The sequence below is a fragment of the Actinia tenebrosa genome, unplaced genomic scaffold, assembly GCF_029948245.1.
Source record: "Actinia tenebrosa isolate PJP-AT-01 unplaced genomic scaffold, QUT_ActTen_1.0 PGA_scaffold0__85_contigs__length_37466705, whole genome shotgun sequence".
In the NCBI taxonomy this organism is placed as follows: Eukaryota; Metazoa; Cnidaria; class Anthozoa; order Actiniaria; family Actiniidae; genus Actinia; species Actinia tenebrosa.
The window spans coordinates 32,551,841-32,571,685 of NW_028292569.1; the positions used below are offsets into that span (position 1 = coordinate 32,551,841).

General features: G+C 38.8%; 2 protein-coding genes across 3 annotated transcripts in view; one reads left to right on the forward strand and one right to left on the reverse strand.

The window, feature by feature from the left end:
• The first annotated feature begins 941 nt into the window (after window positions 1–941).
• Window positions 942–8,836, forward strand: LOC116302352 (protein KTI12 homolog). Its single transcript, XM_031711629.2, has 10 exons — window positions 942–1,143; window positions 5,249–5,300; window positions 5,660–5,712; window positions 6,583–6,638; window positions 6,759–6,832; window positions 7,043–7,118; window positions 7,277–7,360; window positions 7,514–7,576; window positions 7,861–7,929; window positions 8,640–8,836. The coding sequence occupies exons 1-10, from the start codon at window positions 993–995 to the stop codon at window positions 8,781–8,783; spliced, it is 822 nt and encodes a 273-aa protein (XP_031567489.1). The 5' UTR covers window positions 942–992; the 3' UTR covers window positions 8,784–8,836.
• A 318-nt stretch (window positions 8,837–9,154) lies between these two features.
• Window positions 9,155–19,845, reverse strand: part of LOC116302353 (unconventional myosin-Va) — a 37,790-nt gene continuing 27,099 nt past the window's right edge. For both annotated transcript variants that reach the window (XM_031711631.2, XM_031711630.2), the window contains 10 exons: window positions 19,377–19,479; window positions 18,746–18,810; window positions 18,561–18,608; window positions 17,432–17,686; window positions 17,022–17,111; window positions 14,631–14,781; window positions 13,857–13,969; window positions 13,226–13,297; window positions 12,651–12,736; window positions 9,155–12,354 (listed from right to left, as the gene is read on the reverse strand). In XM_031711631.2, the coding sequence (XP_031567491.2) occupies window positions 11,946–12,354; window positions 12,651–12,736; window positions 13,226–13,297; window positions 13,857–13,969; window positions 14,631–14,781; window positions 17,022–17,111; window positions 17,432–17,686; window positions 18,561–18,608; window positions 18,746–18,810; window positions 19,377–19,479 (1,392 nt within the window). In that variant the 3' untranslated portion in view covers window positions 9,155–11,945. The remainder of the gene's footprint in view (window positions 12,355–12,650; window positions 12,737–13,225; window positions 13,298–13,856; window positions 13,970–14,630; window positions 14,782–17,021; window positions 17,112–17,431; window positions 17,687–18,560; window positions 18,609–18,745; window positions 18,811–19,376; window positions 19,480–19,845) is intronic.

Sequence of the window (19,845 nt, forward strand, 5' to 3'; positions counted from 1 at the left end):
GCTGATGTACTTTCCTCTGACGCTGCTGCACACAAGGAATACAGGCACCGGTTCTAAAAATAGATTCTCTTAGAGCTCATGTGCAGTGAGTAAGACATTGTTTCACTTTTAAGGGAGGGGAGGGTGGGGTAGAGAGCTTTAATTTTAATATGCGTCCAGATAAACCGACCTTAAACTAAAACTAAAAAACAAGTACTAAGTGTGAGCTTTTAAATGGCTTCTTCTCTCAACCAATCATAAACAAAGACATCAAGCATTCATCCAATCACAATGCTTGATGTAAGAAAGTCATTTAAGTGCCACGGTGCTGTACCGGTAAACACGTTTCCATTTGAACTGCTATAACTTACACTACACCATGGCTTCTTTGTCTCTTATTGTAATTAATTATAAATTGACTACGTATTGACAAGCTGCTGAGCCGAGCTAATGACTATCTGCCATTAACGGATTACATTAAAGCGATATGGTACTTTAACAGCGCTAATAGATTACATGCAGTTAAATGAAAGAGATGTCAGCGCCGACTGAGATTATTGTATCTTCATATAGCTGAATTGAATTAGGCGCCAGCAGTTACGTTAATGGCGTGAAGCTAATGCTTTGATAACTACTAGAATTAAAGTCGGGCTGTACGCAGGTTATTTAGGGCAGCCGTTTATCCATCCATACTTCCGTCAGTGTGTCCGTCCGTCCGTGTGTCCGTCCGTCCGTCCGTCCGTCCGTCCGTCCGTCCGTCCGTTTATTTAACGGTTGTACGAGAAGACACACGAATATGAGCTAATATGGATACAATTCAAACAAAGATCCTTATTCTCATGACCTGTGGTCTGAAATAGGAAAATATTACGCTCAATATTCCCCAAAGAATTTTTGATATTGGGTTCCCTGTAGAGACATTACTGAGAAAGACTAGGCTCTAGTAAAATCCAACATGGCGGACGAATGAGTGTATTTTTATGTTTTTCTTCATTTGAATCTAATCCGTCAAAATGCCTCTCGTAATCCTGACGGGATTTCCATGTTCTGGTAAAACCAAGCGAGTTTCTGAGCTCAAGAAGTATCTCGAAGAAAACAAAGGTCAACATGTTCGAGTGATCGATGATGAAGATGGCGACGTTCAACGACAGTCAACATACCACGGTTAGCTTAAAACAATCTTTCCCCCCTCCTTCTTTCTGCCCTTTCTCACCCTCTACGGCAACCCCCAGGCATTTGAATTCTTTCTCACTCCATTAGGAAGTAGGAAAGTTTGTTATTTGACTTCAAAACTCGCCGTAATTCTCGCTAAAAGTATAGCTTAAATATAATATTTAGCTTACTTTTTTTCATGCATCCATAATAATAATAATAATAATAATAATTACATGTTTTACCAGGGTAAGCTCGTCAGCAAACAGCTGTTATCAAGGAGCGCCCTGGGGGCAACAAAAATTATCAACAAAATAATAAGATAATTAAATATATATATACTGTAAAATACTAAAATGTTAGTAAAAATCAATACAATTCATTAAAACATTTAAAAAATATCTTTGAGATTAGACTTAAATAATAATAAAGAATTAATCTCTTTAAGAGAGCTAGGTAGACTATTGTAAATGATAGCTCCAGAATAATAAAACGTTTTCTTGGCTGATTCAGTCCTAACTTTTGGTATGATAATATTTAAACCATTTTGTCTAGTATTATAGCCATGTGAGACATAATTAAAGTAACCATTAAAAATCTCAGGTGCAATGCCATTTAAGCACTTAAAAATAAAAATAAGCTTATGAATTGAACATCTATTTCGAAGACTCTTCCAGCCCAATTTATCTATCACCTTATCATGGTCTAAGCTACAATCCTTTAAAATTATTCGGCCAGCTTTCGTTTGTAAATGATCTAAAGAGACATTAATAGAAGCAGCCAAATTGATATTCCATGTAAAATCACAATAATCTAATTTTGGTAAAACCATAGTGGTATAGATTTTGTTAGCTGCATACGTAGTGAGACTATTTCTCAATCTACTCAGTAAGCCAAGCTGACTTGAAACTTTCTTTATAAGTCTGTGGACATGTTCTTTAAAGGATAGCGATTGGTCTAGGTATACTCCTAAATACTTATAAAAGCTCTTACGTTCAAGAATATCGTTATCTAAATAAACATCAAAGTTTAAATTAGAGTCAATTTGATTAAGTTTCATATGAGTTCCAAATACCACATATTTGGTTTTCTTGGGGTGGATGTAGAGATCATTTAACTTTGACCAATCAGCAAGGTTTTTAAGCTCGTTGTTTAGCTTTTGAGTTAAAGCTGAGCCATGTTTGGGGCAGAGCAGTAAATAACGGTATCATCAGCATACATCAGTATTTTAGTGTTTTGTAAACAATTCGGAAGATCTGAAACATAAAGAGAAAACAACAAAGGGCCTAATACGGATCCTTGTGGTACTCCAGAAACCATAACTTGAGGATCTGACAATGAACCACCAAGAAATACTGACTGGGTACGATTTTTAAGATATTCGGCCATCCAACGTTGCTCTTTATCACAGATACCAAGTAGCTTCAGTTTTTCTAGTAAGGTAGCATGCTCAATAGTGTCAAACGCCTTTCGATAATCTACAAATACCGCACCTGTCAATAATCCCTCATCCATATTCTTTCTAATGGAGTCTGTAACGAAATTTATTGCTGCTTGCGTGGAGTACTTGCGGCGAAAACCACATTGGTATTTTGACATAAGATTGTGTTCATTAAGATACTCAATTAATTGTACTTGAACTGCCTTCTCTAGGATTTTTGATAGCACTGGTAGAATGGAAATTGGACGGTAGTTGTCCATTTCGTCTCTCCCTCCTTCCTTGAATAACGGTATAATCTTTGCATGTTTCCAGTCAAGAGGAATTTGTTGTGTTCTGATGGAAAGATTTATAATAGACGTTACAGCTGCACTAATGTACACAGCTCCATCTTTTAACAATCGTGATGGAAGACCATCAAGCCCAGTCGCTTTGTTTGTCTTTAACTGCAAGAGTTGTTTACAGACAAAGCCGATATTAACTTCACTCAAGTGGAACTTGTGATTAGTAGATCTGCTAAGGGGAAAGAAGATTGTTGACGAATGATTTCTATTCACGCCTGATATCCGAGCTTTTACATCTGTGAAAAATTTACAAAAACTGTTAGAGATGCATTCTTTATCCGTGATAGTTTGACCATTGATCTTTAGTTGATTGATTGCATCTGCTTTTGGAGATTTACTCGGGAGGATTTTTTTAACTGCTTTCCAAAAGTTTCTCGGAGAGTCCATATTTTCTTCAATAAAGTTCCTATTATAGTCAGATTTTACACGCCTTATTGCAGCAGTAACTCGATTACGACATGAGCGATAAATGAACCAATCTTCATCTTTCCCAGAAAGCTTTGCTTTACGTAAATGATAGTCTCTAGTGTGTATTAAGCATGAAATTTCTGGCGTCATCCAAGGATTAGAACAACCACGAACCTTTCTTGTTTTCACAGGAGCATGTAAATCACAAATTTTGGTAAAGATGCTTTTAAAATTATTCCAAGCATCATTAACACTATTAGAATAAGACACTGAGTCCCACGAAGCATTCTTTAGATCGTTCACAAAGGAATCTTTGTTGTATTTACTATAAGTACGGCCCGAAACCATGCGAGCTTGGAACTTTAAAGAATTCATTTTTCGTACACAACCAACCATGAAGTGATCACTCAGACCAATAGGAACAATAGATGTAAATGGAATGTTATGTGGGTGTGATGAAAGTATAACATCTATCAATGAGTTAGAGTTTCTTGTTGTCCGTGTTGAATCCCTAATAAGTTGTGACATGGCCAGACCATTGAGAATATTTTTTAACTCCCTTGAGGTGCCAACTTCTCTTTGGCGAGGAAGAAAATTTGCATTCAGATCGCCAATTAGCAATATTTCCTTTTTCTCAGTTGTGGCGCCTATAGTAAGGGATTCTTCCAGTTCAGAATTAAAATTGTCACTTAAATATTGGGAACCAACAGGAGGTCGATAAATTGCCCCAAATAAAATATTCTTTGAGTTGTTTATAAGAATTTCAAGCCAAATACCTTCGACAGAAGTGAACTCTAGGTCCCCTCTTCTAAGAACTGATAGAGTGTCCCGTACAAAAACAACAACTCCACCACCTTTAGCTTGACGATCCCTTCGATAAGTAGTAAAACCATCTACTTTAATTTCATTATCTGAGACTGTCGACTTCAAGTGGGTTTCCGTGATTGCAAATACATCAATTTTGTTATGATGTTCCAATATTAAGCGTATTTCATCCATTTTAGGTAGAAGAGAACAAATGTTCAGATGAATAAATTTAAGACCCCGTTTACTTGATAAGTTCTTCAGCTCAGGAATGGCATACTCCAGTGAACTTTCTTCGTCAACATCAGCAGGAAGAGTAGTACAATTTGCACATGATTTTGATACCTCAAATTGAGGACCAATACATTTAAGATGAAAAGGATTGCCACACATTGAGCAATTTACATAGCCAAGGTTCTTCTTTAAAACAATCTTGCACTTTGAACACCTTGGTCTCAGTGAGCGACCAGAAGTAGCTTGAACACCATTGACTGGGCCAGGGTTGAGTTCCAAATCACCAGCTAAGTATAGTAGAAACAAAGCTATGCCAGATTGCCTTACGAGTTGAGAGGAAGCCAAAATAAGTATCGGTAAAGACGGAGTGTTATGATGTCGACGAGTTGATATGACACGTGTTGTACTTGTACTACCAATAATGTCGTATAAAGCACTCTTCTCCAGAACAATTCCAGTAGAAAAATGCTTCACAGGATATTTACCATGGAATGAACAATTAAAAAGAGCGTAAAATATAAAAAATATATATATAATTAAAAATATTTTACGGAGCCCCCGTTCTGCGTGGCCACTCGTCATCTTGCTTCTTCTGCTTCTTCTTCTATTGAGAAGAAAGTGTACTGACCTGTAAGCTTCATTCCGTTTTTTTTTTTTGATTCAATATGTACATATTTTTTTGATAATTTTCTCTAAAAACGTCTTGTTTTGAAAAACACATGTCCACAATTTTCGTGTGACTGAGAAAATCGTTATCGCGTGGCGTGACTGTCACGCTGTTGTATCCTAGCATTCTGATTGGACAAAAATATTTTTTGCACTGTGGTTGGCTTAATTAAAAACGTCATTGTCAAATTTGCTAATTTTTTTTTTAAATACTAAATTTTAGATTCCAAGAGAGAAAAGGATGCAAGAGGGCTACTGAAGTCAGCTGTTGAAAGGTAAAAATAAAATAAATCTTATAAAAATGGATTTTTTTTTTCACCAAGAGTTGTGTACTTCGTACTTGCATGTCCGGGTGTTATTAGCACATCTATTTGCTTGGGAGGGGTGTATGGGGACCACAATGATTGACATGAAGCATTGTCGACATGCCTGGGAGTGTTTCAAATTCTCTGTTGCTGAGGGTTCATTAGCCTGGTTTTTGTTTATGAGATTTTTGTGAAGTTGCACATTCTTTACTTTATCATTGGTATTTTTGAATATTTTGACTCTAAAACTATTAATTATTTATTTATCTTTACCCTAAATCATAAATGTATTAGTCAACTGACGTTTACATTCCTTATTTTGATTTTAGGCTAATTTCCAGAGAAAATATAATAATCCTGGATTCATTAAATTATATTAAAGGTTTGTTAAGTAGTGTTTAAAAAACGAGTAGGAGTGTTTTATCAGGTATAAAAGCACGAGGCTTAGCTGAGTGCTTTTATACCTGATAAAACACGATCTACAAGTTTAAAACTGCTTAAAACACTCATGAACAATTTATAAGATTTTGGTTCAACTGGAGCCACCATACACGTCACGAACATGGATTTTTATACTTCGATAGAGATTTGACGTCATGGGCATGCGCAACCAGATTCAATAGAAGCTCCCACATGTTGGATATTGCGTGCCAAGGCATTAGGGTTGACTATGACCTTGATGAAGCTCTATGTCTTCATCTAAACTTGGATGCATACTTCATCCCTGATGAAGTCATCCTCATAGTATTCGAGTGGTCACATGTGTCTTTATATAAAATCACTTGAATACTAATGAAGAGGACTTTATCAGGTATAAAGGTTCATGCACGTGACGTGTATGGTGGCTCCAATTGGACCATAAGCTTATGAATTATTAATGAGTGTTTTAATTGATTTTAAAACCAATTTGAGGTTAGACTTGATGAAAAACAGTAAATGTATGAATTATTTTAATACATCAAGTCTAACCTCTTGCTGGTATTTTCATAAACATGCGTACTCGCTAGCTGTGAGCTGCATGCTGAAATTTGGTTTTTCGCTGCTGTCAATCAAAACAAATTAGTCGGTAACTGTCATATTTTTGACTGGCGGCAGCGAAAAAACAGTTTTCAACAAAAAAGCTGCAGAGTTTGTGAGTTTGCATGCTTATGCAAATAGCAGTAAACAACTACTTTCTATTCGTGCAACCAAAACTTGTGTCGCTAACAAGTTTCAGAACAAAATTACAAAAATACTTTTAAAATCATTTTAGGATACAGGTATGAGTTGTACTGTGTAGCTAAAGCACACAAGACTACACACTGCCTGGTAAGTACATAGTAGCCGAATGTCAGAATATGTACCGCCCAGCTTTTATACGAATAAGTCTGTTCCAAAGGAAGAATGCTCGATTGTGGCTAATTGTGACATCTTAATCACTTTCTCAAGATTCATTGTGACACTCCAAGAGAAACATGTGCAGAATGGAATGGAAAAATGGAAGATTCATACCCAGAGGATATGTAAGTTTAAAAACCATCATCATTATATCATCATTATCATCTGCATCATCACACTTATCAACAACATCACCATCACCATAATCATCATCGTTATCATCACCATCATCATCATCATCATCATCATGCGTATCATCATCATTATCATCATGTATCACCATCATCAGGATCGTCAAACAATAACGGTTACACTTGTCTTTTACATTGTGACAGTATTGATGCTCTCATCATGCGGTATGAGCCCCCTGATGCCAGGAACAGATGGGACTCTCCTCTCTTCACAATACAGGTACGAGTGCTATAAATCTTTTAAATATAAAAATTTAGCAATACTATGTACTTATTGACTGAGTGGGAGGGCCGTACGGGAAAATGTTTGGCTCGAGGTGATAACACTTTTTATTCTCGTTTTCCATCCCCTTTTCATATCCCATTTCGTTGTCCAAGGTCGATGATGTTCTTCCAGCCGAGTTGATCTATGATGCTCTTATCAACCGGGTACCACATCGACCAAACCAGGCTACTCAATCGGTGAGCTGTGCTATTGAGTATTATTTCTTTCTTTACTAGGAATGCTTTTCAGCTATGGTGCAATGTCTTTTCATTTCAGACCATGTCATTCCCTTGAGTATTATCTCTTTTACTGATGGAATTCATTTATGCTTTGTGCTTTCTTGTTGATAGCAACCATTGTCAGCAACGAATTTCTTGTATGAATTGGATAGAATTACACAAGATATTGTGACAGTAAGTACAGCTTGAAGCCAATGGATGTATAGATGGATGGATGAATTGATGGATGAACGAATGAACCAACAAAATGAGCAAAAGAATGGATGGATGGATGGAGGGAGAGAGGAAGGGACAGAGGGAGGGAGGGAGAGAGGGAGGGAGGGAGGAAGGGAGGGATGGATTGATTGATGGATAAATGGACGGATGGATGGATGAATGGATGAATGGGATGAATGGATGGAGAAGGGGTAGACCTGTTTTTCACTTTTAAAATCAATTACCAGTATTCTCATTCCCAGGCCATACTCAACTCACAAAAAACGTTTGTTCCTGGTGACAAGATAGCAGTTCCTGGTACAGATCAACTTATATCCTTACATTGTTTTCATACTAAAAAGATATGAAGAGGGGTCTTTTTACTACTGACAGTCTGTTGAGGAGGCATGATAGTATAATACATGTACTTGCCCCTCACCTTTAAAGTGCCTATCGCCCTTCCAACAATATTCACAGCATTGATTCTACGTGGGGTAAAATGTTGAATAGCCCAAAAAAAAATGTTAGTTTGAGTGCAGCTTCTTGAAGTTTTAAAGGTTTTTCCATGCCACATGCTAATACTCTGCACTCAAACTATGAAATTGTTTGGGTTATTCAACATCTTACCTCATGTAGAAACAATACTTCAAGAATATCGTCAAAAGGGTGATAGGCACTCTAAGGTCCCAGGTTCAAATCCCAGTTGTCCCATGTGACCTGAGATGGTTGGTTCTCTTTATAACAGGATTTTTCTGGCTCTGCAGTTTTTTTCTACCTTTGCTCAAGCTGCTCTCCAGGGACTATCATACATGGACTATCGTTTGAATGTTAAATTGTCCAAAGAGCCTGGAGTTGGATTGCGGTAAAAAGAAAAACATTCCCTTTGAGCAAAGGTTTTCTTCTTCCCCTACATAGGGCTGAGTAGAGGGGCAGAAAAAGACTTCTGCAAGAAGTATAAGAAAAAAGCTTAGACTTGCTAAAATTGAATGCAATTTGAATAAAAACCTACTTGAAGTAGCAGTTTATCCTTAACTATTTCTACATTGTTCTTACTCGACAAGTAAACATGGCTGAACTTCGGCGAACAAGACGGCAATTTATCACTTATACTAAGACACACCCTGTGGACGACACAAGTAAAATAGCCAACATGTTCGTACAATATCTTAATAACTGTATCCATTGAATGAAAAATGTATTAATAGAAAATGTTGATAAAAAACCTTTTGATTTTATCAATACCCTGAAACAACCTCTGGTAGGGTTGATTAAAGTTCAAAAAGGGTAAGAAAGAGAGAAAAAGAAAGGAAGGAATAAAGAGAGTATAGGAAGGAAGGAAGGAATGAGGGAGGGAGGAAGGAAGGAAGGAAGGAAGGAAGGAAGGAGAAAGGAAGGGAGGAAGGAAAGAGGAAGGAAGGAATGGATGGAAGGAAGGAGAAAGGAAGGAAGAAAGGAAAGAAGAAGGAGGAAGGAAGGAATGGATGGAAGGAGGAAGGAGGAAGGAAGGAGGAAGGAAGAAAGAAAAAGAAATGGCCAAAGAATAAAGGAAGATCAGTATAATTTTCTTATGAATTTTAATGGCCGTGCACACCAAGCAGTCTAGGAATGTAACATCATACGCTACTGACACAGCAATACTGTTATAATGAATTTCTTGTCATCTGGGCCCAGTTGTACGAAGGTTGGATAGCTCTATCCGATTGATAAATGCTTATCCAGTGGATAAGTCAATGCTGTTATCCAATAAATTTATCCACTGGATAAGATGTCTGTCGGACAGGGCTATCCACCACCTTTCGTTCCAGAATCACGACGTCATCTGTAAGGTTCCAATTGGCCACTTTAGAAACGTGTGAAGGACTGGGAATGAGTATATAGAAGGTATTGATAATTAGTCTTATTTAAAGAATGTTTCCATGACGATAATTAACAAATCAAAAACAGTTTTCCGTGTTGGGAGAACACTCGAGAAGCTGGAAACCACTCCGCTACGCGTCGTGGTTTCCTACGCTCCTCTCGTGTTCTCCCAACATCCCGCGTGTTTTGATCAGAGTATCAAACACAGAAAACTGTTTTTGATTTGTTTTATAAAATAACAAACGCGCGAAAAGATCGAAAAAAAGCAAAGTCTAAGTAAATTCTCCCTACGTGCCGTCTTATTCAAACTGACCAATGAGCGCGCGCGATAGATTAAAAATGACGATAGCGTGTTTTGATACTCTCATCAAACATGGTTTTCGACCAATCATAGCGCGCGTAGTATCCCAATTATTTTATAAAGAGCGGTAATTAGTAGGTTTCTGCAGTTTGGCTTTGATTGGGTAAGTAACAGCTAAATTATAAGCAATCAAAAACATCAAAAATTACCGAAGAAATGTATGTTTACTAGGGACAAACGTCCCCAGTAACTATACCTTTCTTTGTAATCTTAGAGATGTTTGTGAGGTTGCTACACAAAAGGTTTGAAACCCATAATCTTGAAACTCCAGAAATTTACTACTGTCGATGTACTCTTTCTTGTTATGGTGTTTATTCAACTATGTTGATTCTCAAAACTCGTTACGAGTCCTCAACTCATTTCTAAAGTGGTCAATAATGACGTCACCTATTAAACTGCCCAATGAAAGTCAAGATACTACAGTAATGATTTCATGAACCAAAATTAAGTGAGGCATCATGCAAAACATTCTGGTAATGTATTGACGTCATAATCACTGTCCAATCAAAATACAGATATTCATTTGCATAAATATAAGCTTATCTATTCCCCCCAATTTATCGTCTAATTATTTTAATCGTTCTTATTATATATAATTTACGTAAATACAAATAATTCCCCATCCTCTACTTGTCGCTATTTTTTTTGCTACATTTTCATTTGATTGGTTCTTAACAAATTTCAACCCAGGCTACTTTCGTCCAAGATCGACCTAAAATAATGGTACCCACTTTCATTTTGCTTCATTTCCGGTCGCGTCCAGTCCTCGCACATTGCCTGGGTCGTCTATTTATTTGACCAATCCTGAACTTAATTTCAATATAATTTACGTCAAAATACCGTGCAATATTTGTATAAAATATTTTGCAGAAAATAGAATTAGAAAATCAATGCAAATCGAAGTCTTCAAAATTCATCGTCAAAAGTCCTAATGGTGGCCATTTTGAAACGTAGCCAAGCCTTCTGCACGAAACCTAGGCTTTGATACCTACGTCATCTCCGAACGTTGAACTTCACATAAGCCGAACCTAATGAAATTCAAAGACCGTTTTGTTATCCATTGTTTCCATTAGGTTCGGCTCATGTGAAGTTTGACGTTCGACCTGAACATAAGCAAGCATATAAAGAAGAATTTTAGCCCAAATCGAAATATGGTGACTAATTTGAATAACAACGCTTTTATGTTTCCACGTGAACACATGTCGCTGGTCAGTCGCTGGTCCTTGCAGAACAATAGTTATTCAAATTGGTCTCCATTATTCAATTCGGTGTATAAAGGCCCAGACACACGATGCAACATTGCGCGCAACATTGCAGGTGATGTTGCTGAAGTAGGATAGTTTTCTACTTCATCAACGTTGCGTGCAACAAATTGCATCGTGTGTCATGGCTCGCAATATCAATTGCATGCAACATTGCTCGCAATGTTGCACCGTGTGTCCGTAGCTTAAAGGATACCTAATCAATATTTGAACACCACCAACTCGATGGCTGTCGTTTGCTGTCAATCATCACAAAGAACTATCGTTTTTAAATAATAGAAAAAAATCCAGCATATTTTCAATTGAATTTAACGCCGAAATCAAAAAGCATTCGTGTGTGACTACCAATATATAAAACTTTTTTTTGCTTACAGGCGGTGTGTTCGTTTTTCTCGCTTTTCATTGGCTAATATTGACTATATTTTCTAAATATGCAGGGCATACATAGTGTTACTATCTATATTTAATCAACTCTACCGGAAATAAATCGGAACCGGAAATAATTCGGAACCGGAAATACACTGGAGCCGGAAATTAACCGGAACCGGAAATTAACAAGTCAATATCAGCGAGATGCTTGTCTTGACTTAGTATGAAGATGTCATTTTGATAATCGAGGTCATTTCAGGAATCCTTTGGATTCTTTTTGCTTTTTCTTTATCCAATATGCTATCAATTCCACACGAACTGAGAGCCACAAATGATACTCCATCCATGCGAGCAAAGAATTCTGGTCCAAAACCCACGCACCACCCACTTCCGGTAGAGCAGATATAATGAATCACAACATCACCCACTTCCGGTAGAGCAGATATATTGAATTACAACCTACTTCCGGTAAAGCAGATATATTGAATTACAACACAACCTACAAAACTTGAAGAAACTCTAGACCAACGTTTTCTGGGATATGAATGGTCTCCAAGGAAACGGCTGATGGCGTAAAAGGTAGTGTTACGGGAAACATATACGCCGTGTCCATCATTAGATACATCGGTTCAGTCTTGTTGTGTCCTCGCTCTACCACGGCTTTGATAACCGACGAAGGAACACGTGCCTCGTACTCGTTCGCTGGTGTATACATGGAAAGAATCTTCTGTACTTGTAGCGTGTTGAGAGAATTACACACCTCACAGATGGCGTCTACGTCTTCTAGGGTCTTCTTGTTGACCTGCAGGAGTTGGGTTGCCTGTGTTACGGACTCGAGTGCCTCGACAATCCCGCTTCCTTCGAGTTGGTTCACTCGTACCCAGTCTTCCAGCTGACTAAGGTTAAATCTGAAAAAAACAACAAAGACCAGTCAGTGGTTCCTTCTCAAAAGTATCATGGATACAAGCCTAAAACACAAAAGAAAATCACTCTTGACTTTTAATAGACCGTTTTCTCAAGGTTGCGTGCGCATCCAAATTAAAGGAACTTGACGGGCCACGATACCAGAACAATTGCTTTTGTCAATGTGTTCTGAGCAGAAGCAATTTTTGCTTTGATTCCTTGCATTTTGAGTCCGCTTTCATTGTCTCTCGGCTTGCACTAACAGACAGGTCAAAGAACCCTACCCATTTTAATCACTGACCTGATTTGCATTCCTCTCGACCAATGACACATGTCCTTCCTCAGCAAGAGATTGTTCATCAGGTTGGCACCAAAATAATAAAACACCTGGAACAAGAATGATGCATCATCACTGTCGTCATCATTAACATCAACGTCATCATTACTATCAATCATCATGAACAACCATCATCATCATCATTATTACCACTACCATCATTTTCATCAGCATTAACATCATCATAATCGTCAGACGCTCATCGATTATCACCATCATCACTATCATCACCACCATTAACAACATCACCATCATTGTCATCAATCATCATCATCATTACCACCACCATCATTTTCATCAGCATTAACATCATCATGATCGTCAGATCATCATCACCATTAACAACATCATCACCATCATTATTATTGTCATCAATCACCATCATCAGCATCATCAATGAATCAACATCATCATCATCATGTATCATCATCATCACCATCATCAATCAATCATAATCATCACCATCATCATCACCATCATCAATCAATCAGCATGATCACCATCTTGTTAATAATTCTTTTGTGGCTTGAATTACTTGCCTGTCTAAAAACTTGCTTAATGATCTCTGGATCCACACAATGTGCGTTGAGAATATTAAGAACTTGAGATAACTACAAATAGAAGCCATCAGGAAATAAATCAATAAAGGAGGAAGAAAGACAGGGAAGGAAAAAGGTTGAGGAAGAGAAGAAACGAATAAATGATAGAAAAAAACATAGGGGGATGAAGGATGGAGAAAGTTGGGGAGAAAGGAAGAGATGTATGAAGGAAGGGATGGAGGGTGGGAAAAAGGCCGAGAGAGAGAAAGGACGAATGATAGATAAAAGATAGGAGGGATGAATGATGGAGAAAGATGGGGAGGAAGGAAGAGATGTATGAAGGAAGGGATGGAGTGTGGGAAGAAGGCCGAGAGAAAGAAAGGACGAATGGAGGATAGATAAAAGATAGAGGGGATGAAGGATGGAGAAAGAGAGGGAGGAAGGAAGAGATGTATGAAGGAAGGGATGGAGTGTGGGAAGAAGGCTGAGGGAGAGAAAGGACGAATGGAGGATAGATAAAAGATAGAGGGGATGAAGGATGGAGAAAGATGGGGAGGGAGAATAGATGGGGAAAATGAAACAAGGGAGGGAGAGAGGGGCAGGGAGCGACTAAAGGCGAATGTTGCAATACCTTTTTAGTAATACTTTTGACAGTGATATCAACTTTCTGACGTGATCTTCCTCCTCCAAAGGGTTTAGAGCTGGATACACCGGGAATGGACTCGTACTCTAGAATACCAGGCACTGAAATAAATTATAAAATATATTATGAATCTAGCGTTCTGATTGGATGGGACCGCGTGCTTTATGAAAACACACAGCACACGCAGGCACTTTATATTTTGGTATTCATATTCAAAATAATGGTTATTGCAATTTGTTTTTATAAAGAAATGAAAAACTTGGTGGCTGTGCTGTGTGTAGTTATAAACCACTTGAGGATTAGCAGAACACTCGAGAAGTGTTGTCCTAACACCTCTCTCTGCCTTATAACTGCAAAAAGCACACACGCGTGTTTTCTATTCTTCAACAAAATCATCCAGAATATCACACAACATCCCAGTGTGCGGTCACACGAAGCTACTTTACAAGAGAATCAAACGCGGATCGCAGTGGTAAGAGGCGAGTAGTGGTAAACTACTATGCCACTCAAAGCCCATCCACCTTAAGCCCATCCAGCCAAAGCGCATCCACCTTAAGCCCATCCACATAAAGCCCACCCACATAAAGCCCATCCACCCAAATCCCATCCACCCAAAGCCCATCCACCCAAAGCCCATCTACCCAAAGCCCATCCACCCAAAGCCCATCCACCCAAAGCCCATCTACCCACAGCCCATCCACCCAAAGCCCATCCACCCAAAGCTCATGCACCCAAAGTCCATCCACCCAAAGCCTGTCTTACCCAGCATGCCCTGGACAACTTCCCATATAGCTTTGACCAGATCCTGGTAGATATGTATAGACAAGTCACTTAATACTTGTCTGTACTCGGTCAAGTCGAAATTCTTCAAGCAGTGCTCGTTCTGTTCCGGGGTGTTATGATTCTGGAATGCCTAGAGTGACATAACACAGATAAATAATTAGATTATTGGTGATATCTAATAATGAAGCTCTGTATTTGATACACCAACACGTTGTGTGGGATTTGTGTTTATATTACTCACAATGCAATGCATTATAATATAAAATTATGAATATTTTAATAGCATATATAGTTCAGCCAGAAACAGCAAGTGAATCACGTGTTTAGGTTTAATTTAGTTTTTTTAAAATAAAATATTGGATTTAAAGGTATTTTTATTGTGATTTTTTTCATTAAGTGGGTTCCAGTCAAAGTGGCTCAAGCGTACCCTCCTAGATTCTATTAATGGTCTCATTATTCGAATATTTAAATATATCATTCTTATATAAATTCTGATTGGATTATATTGTTCCTTATATGGAATAATCCAATCACAATTCGAGTTTTGAATCCGTTATTATTTTGAATCCTGAGTCTTCGTATCATGTTTCGTAAAGAATAATAAATTTCAATAGTAGAATAATGAAGCAATTAATGGAATCTTAGACTAAGCTTGAGCCGTTTTGACTGTAAAATACATTTTGTTAGGATAATAGACCAAATTCAAAACTCGCACCGATGTGAGGCTTATGTTGTGAACAAAGGAATCTGGCGTGATTTGTGACTTTTGAATCACGCTAGATTACTTTGAGTCACGCCAGATGCCTTTGTTCACAACTTAAGCCTCACATCGGTGTGAGTTTTGAATTTGGTCTATACGAAAAACAGAAAAATATTAAAGGATGAACGAAACTGTAAAACGACAACAACAAACAAACAAACAAAAAAAGAACAGAATGAAAACATAAATAAAGGAACTGAAAAGAAAAAGATTGAAAAGAAAAGACAGAAAGAATGAAAGAGTATAAAAAAATCTGACTTCTAAGTTGATTAAAAACAAATACAGAAATTTTCGAAGAGGGTGAAAAAGATGCATTCTGGTCTAGCTTGGGTAAAAACATCTATTCTTTGTCATGCCTTTTATGGTGTTGTTAGAACCCTTTCTATACCAGAATGCACCTGGTTTTCTAGGGTCTAACATGACCCGGTCAAGTGCAAGTCTTGGTGCAAGTAATGAGGATCCACAAAAAAAAAAAAAAAAAAAAAAGAAAGAAAGAAAGAAAGTTAAGTAAGAAAAGAAAAGAAACGAGAAGTTAACTAACATCTTTTAAATAATCTTTAACTTGTGACCATTGACGACGAAACGCGTTAGATATGCCTTCCCCTGCGGGCTCTCGTTGGTCCCACTACATGTGATGTGAGAGAAAGAGAGAAAGAAAGAAAGAGATAGAGATGGAGAATGGTGAAAAAATGAAATAGAGGGATATCAGATACAGAGCAAATAACTGAGGTTAGGAAAGACATATTAAAGCAAGTATGTTACTGTAAAAGTTATTTTAGTAAAGTTTGTCACGTGAATACTGAATCATGCAGTATATATACATATATGTATTATGTCAAAAACAAAGCTAAACCAACCTGATTTACTTATTGTAGCCAACACATCTCTTTTTGTATAAACACAAACTTTTCTTTACTTTTTTGTTAAATTTTAACATAGAAATGAGCTTTTCATACTGCAGTATTCAGTACTCCGAAAGACAATATTTGTTTAAGCTGGTTTAATCACTGATAGAGATTTTAAAATTATTGGATTAGCACTCGAAATTTTAAGAAACGTTTAAGTGTCATTTATCATTTTATCAGTGGTATTTGTCAGCCATGTTCAGGATAGGCTCGGTTTTAACCGTTATGCTGTCGTTTGTTCCAAGCCAAATGGCAATTACCACTGACCAGTAAGTGGAGAGAGGATCGTGGGCTCACCGAAACCACCACGGATAGAAATCGAGCCTGTGTTTAGATTTGACCACAGTAATGTGTTCCGTTTAAAACCCATACTTTTTGATGCGCTTTGGCCTTGCATCCACATTAAAGCGATCGAAATCGCATACATTTGAAAATGCTTTCTAGAGTATAGACGTTTGAGAACGGAGGCCTATTGTATTAGTGTGGAGAGCGAAAACAAAGGCCTTTGAAAACGCTGACGCAAATCACACGGGTACCTTTGTTAATCGCATTCACAGATGATGATATTGCGTCATCTCTGATCGTATCTGCGTTTTTGATCGTTATTGTGTGAACGGGCGAAAACGCTAATGGAAAACGCTATGAAAATCTCATGAAAACGGGACAAAAATTGGGACAAAAAATGAACCGTATTTCTTTCGTTACCCTGTCTCCGCTGTATTGCTTCATGTCGTGCAGTAACCGTGACGTGTTTGCTAGCCAAAACGCCAAAATGTCCAAGTTATTGGGGTTTTTCTGTCAAACAGAAAAGATATTAATAACATCTTAATTAATAAATAAATCAAAAAAATGTATTGAATTTTCAACTTCTTCCGCTGTAACCTCACATTCAGCTACCTTACGTCGGCATATAAAGCGATACCTCTATTAAAGTTTTCTTCCCATATTAACTGTGAAATATTAGCGAACACCAGGAAAAGTCCCGAAGGTGTCCGTTGAATAGAGGTATCGCAGTAACACGATAATCACGTGATGCATGACCATCAACCACTCAGCGCACTCGAAATTCCACCCATTTACCTACGTCATCACACTAGTATTCAATCATATCTCACCTTGACGACTTTTCTAATACTGTTAATACAATTGCTTAATAGACTCTGCATACGGTGATCATCATTGATGTGGTCAGCGTGCCTTATACACATGAATAATATATGCGCGGGCAGGCCAGGGATGGCGTCCGATACAGCTGAAGGGTTCATGTCGAGGATCAAGTTCTTGATGAGTTTTTCTTCGTCTTCGGTCTTGAACTCGATCATTCCCGTGGCTTTTCTTTGCTTGACTTGAAGCGGAAGTGGAAGCATATCCTATCAAACAGGAAACAAGTTAGAAGCTCAAAACCGGAAATGGGGAAACAATATTGGGTGAAGTCCTTGGGTAGCAATGGGTAACCAAACTAGGTAACTTTGGTCAAGTAAGACGGTAAATGACAATGGGTAACAAAATTGGTAATTATTGGGTTAAAAAGATTTAGGAACACTGGGTAAAGAATTTGGGTAACCTTGGGTAACAATTTGGGTGCCGTGGGGTGGGTACCGTGGGGTGGTTACCGTGGGATGGGTACCGTGGGGTGGGTACCGTGGGGTGGTTACCGTGGGGTGGTTACCGTGCTGTGGGTACCGTGGGATGGGTACCGTTGGATGGGTACCGTTGGATGGGTACCGTTGGATGGGTACCGTGGGGTGGGTACCGTGGGGTGGTTACCGTGGGGTGGTTACCGTGGGGTGGTTACCGTGGGATGGGTACCGTGGGATGGGCACCGTGGGATGGGCACCGTGGGATGGGTACCGTGGGGTGGGGACCGTGGGATGGGTACCGTGGGATGGGTACCGTGGGATGGGTACCGTGGGGTGGTTACCGTGGGGTGGGTACCGTGGTGTGAGTACCGTGGGGTGGGTACCGTGGGGTGGGTACCGTGGGGTGGTTACCGTGGGGTGGGTACCGTGGTGTGGGTACCGTGGGGTGGATACCGTGGGGTGGTTACCGTGGGTTGGGTACCGTGGGGTGGGTACCGTGGGGTGGGTACCGTGGGGTTGGTAGCACTAGGTAAATAATTGTGTTAAATTTCACAACAAAATCGAAAAAATTTGGGTCACAAATCTGGGCAGGAAAATTTGGGTAAACTGGGGTTAACAAAATTGGGTAACGTTGGGTAGCCAAATTGAGTAAGGATAGGATTACCTCATCTTTCGAGGGTGATCTTCGTAGCAGCCCTGCGTGTCTCATGACCTGAAAATACAAAATATAATTTTTGTCTTATATAGCCGCTGACCAAAAATCCGGAAGACACAGGGCTCCAAAATGATTACAATGAAAATCCTTGGCAGTGGATTCAGATTTTGTCAAAAATCTAGTCTACTACTTACAAGTTTCCCAGCGCGAGGTTCCTGTCCACTCCACAGCGTCTGTGCTCGTCTCTTTTGTTCCATTTCTATTAAAAACAATAAGAAATAATAAATGTAAACGATTGCTGCTATTTTTATTTTTTATTTTATTAAAAAAAATAAAAAATAAAAATAGAAAATAAAAAACTATTTCTGCTTAATAGACCTCTTCGGCTTGGGGTAATGTTTTCCCATTTCCCACCACGTGTCATTCCCTTGAGAATAAGATTCTTTGTTTGAGCTGTATCCATATTCAGGTGTCTACTCATGTGCAACCGAGCGCAAACCTTAAACAAAGAAACGATACTCTAGGGATTGACAGGTGGTCTGAAATGGGAAAACATTACGTCAGAGCCGAGGAGGTCTATTCATCAAAGGTAACCAAGATGGCGGAAAATTTTGTTATAGACACAATGGGGTCTGACCGCTGACCTCAACTGGCAGTTAATAAGATAAACGTAACTTAGCAACCTAAACGACCAATCATAGATCGACTAGCCTGAATAATCCAAATATGCGATTTTGAATGATTTGCAAGGCATCTTTCATGGCAGTCTTTTAGAATGATGTTTTGACTAAGAGGGGTCTAGAAGGGGGATATTGATGCTTGTACCTCTCATTGATTGAGCTCGCTGTCTCATCGGCTGTAGAGCTCCTTGTTCCTTTTTGTATTCTTCTAATTCTTTTTCTAATCTTTCGACTTGTTCGCGAAGATCCTGAAACAATGTCCTAAAAGATTACTTCTAATTCATTCATTTAAAGGAAGGAAGGGAGGAAGGAAGAAAGGAAGGAAGGAAGGAAGGAAGGAAGGAAGGAAGGGGGTAAAGGAAGGAAGGGAGGGAGGGAGGGAGGAAGGAAGGAAGGGGGGAGGAAGGAAGGGAGGGAAGGAGGGAGGGAGGGAGGGAGGAGGAAGGAAGGAAGGAAGGAAGGGGGGAAAGGAAGGAAGGAAGGGAGGAAGGGAGGGAGGGAGGAAGGAAGGAAGGAAGGAAGGAAGGAAGAAAGGAAGGAAGAAAGGAAGGAAGAAAGGAAGGAAGAAAGGAAGGAAGAAAGGAAGGAAGAAAGGAAGGAAGAAAGGAAGGAAG

Coding starts and splice junctions, on each gene's coding strand:
- LOC116302352 (XM_031711629.2), top strand. CDS start 993: ATGCCTCTCGTAATCCTGACGGGATTTCCATGTTCTGGTAAAACCAAG. Junction 1,144..5,248: donor ACGACAGTCAACATACCACG/GTTAGCTTAAAA, acceptor ACTAAATTTTAG/ATTCCAAGAGAGAAAAGGAT. Junction 7,119..7,276: donor CTCCTCTCTTCACAATACAG/GTACGAGTGCTA, acceptor TCGTTGTCCAAG/GTCGATGATGTTCTTCCAGC.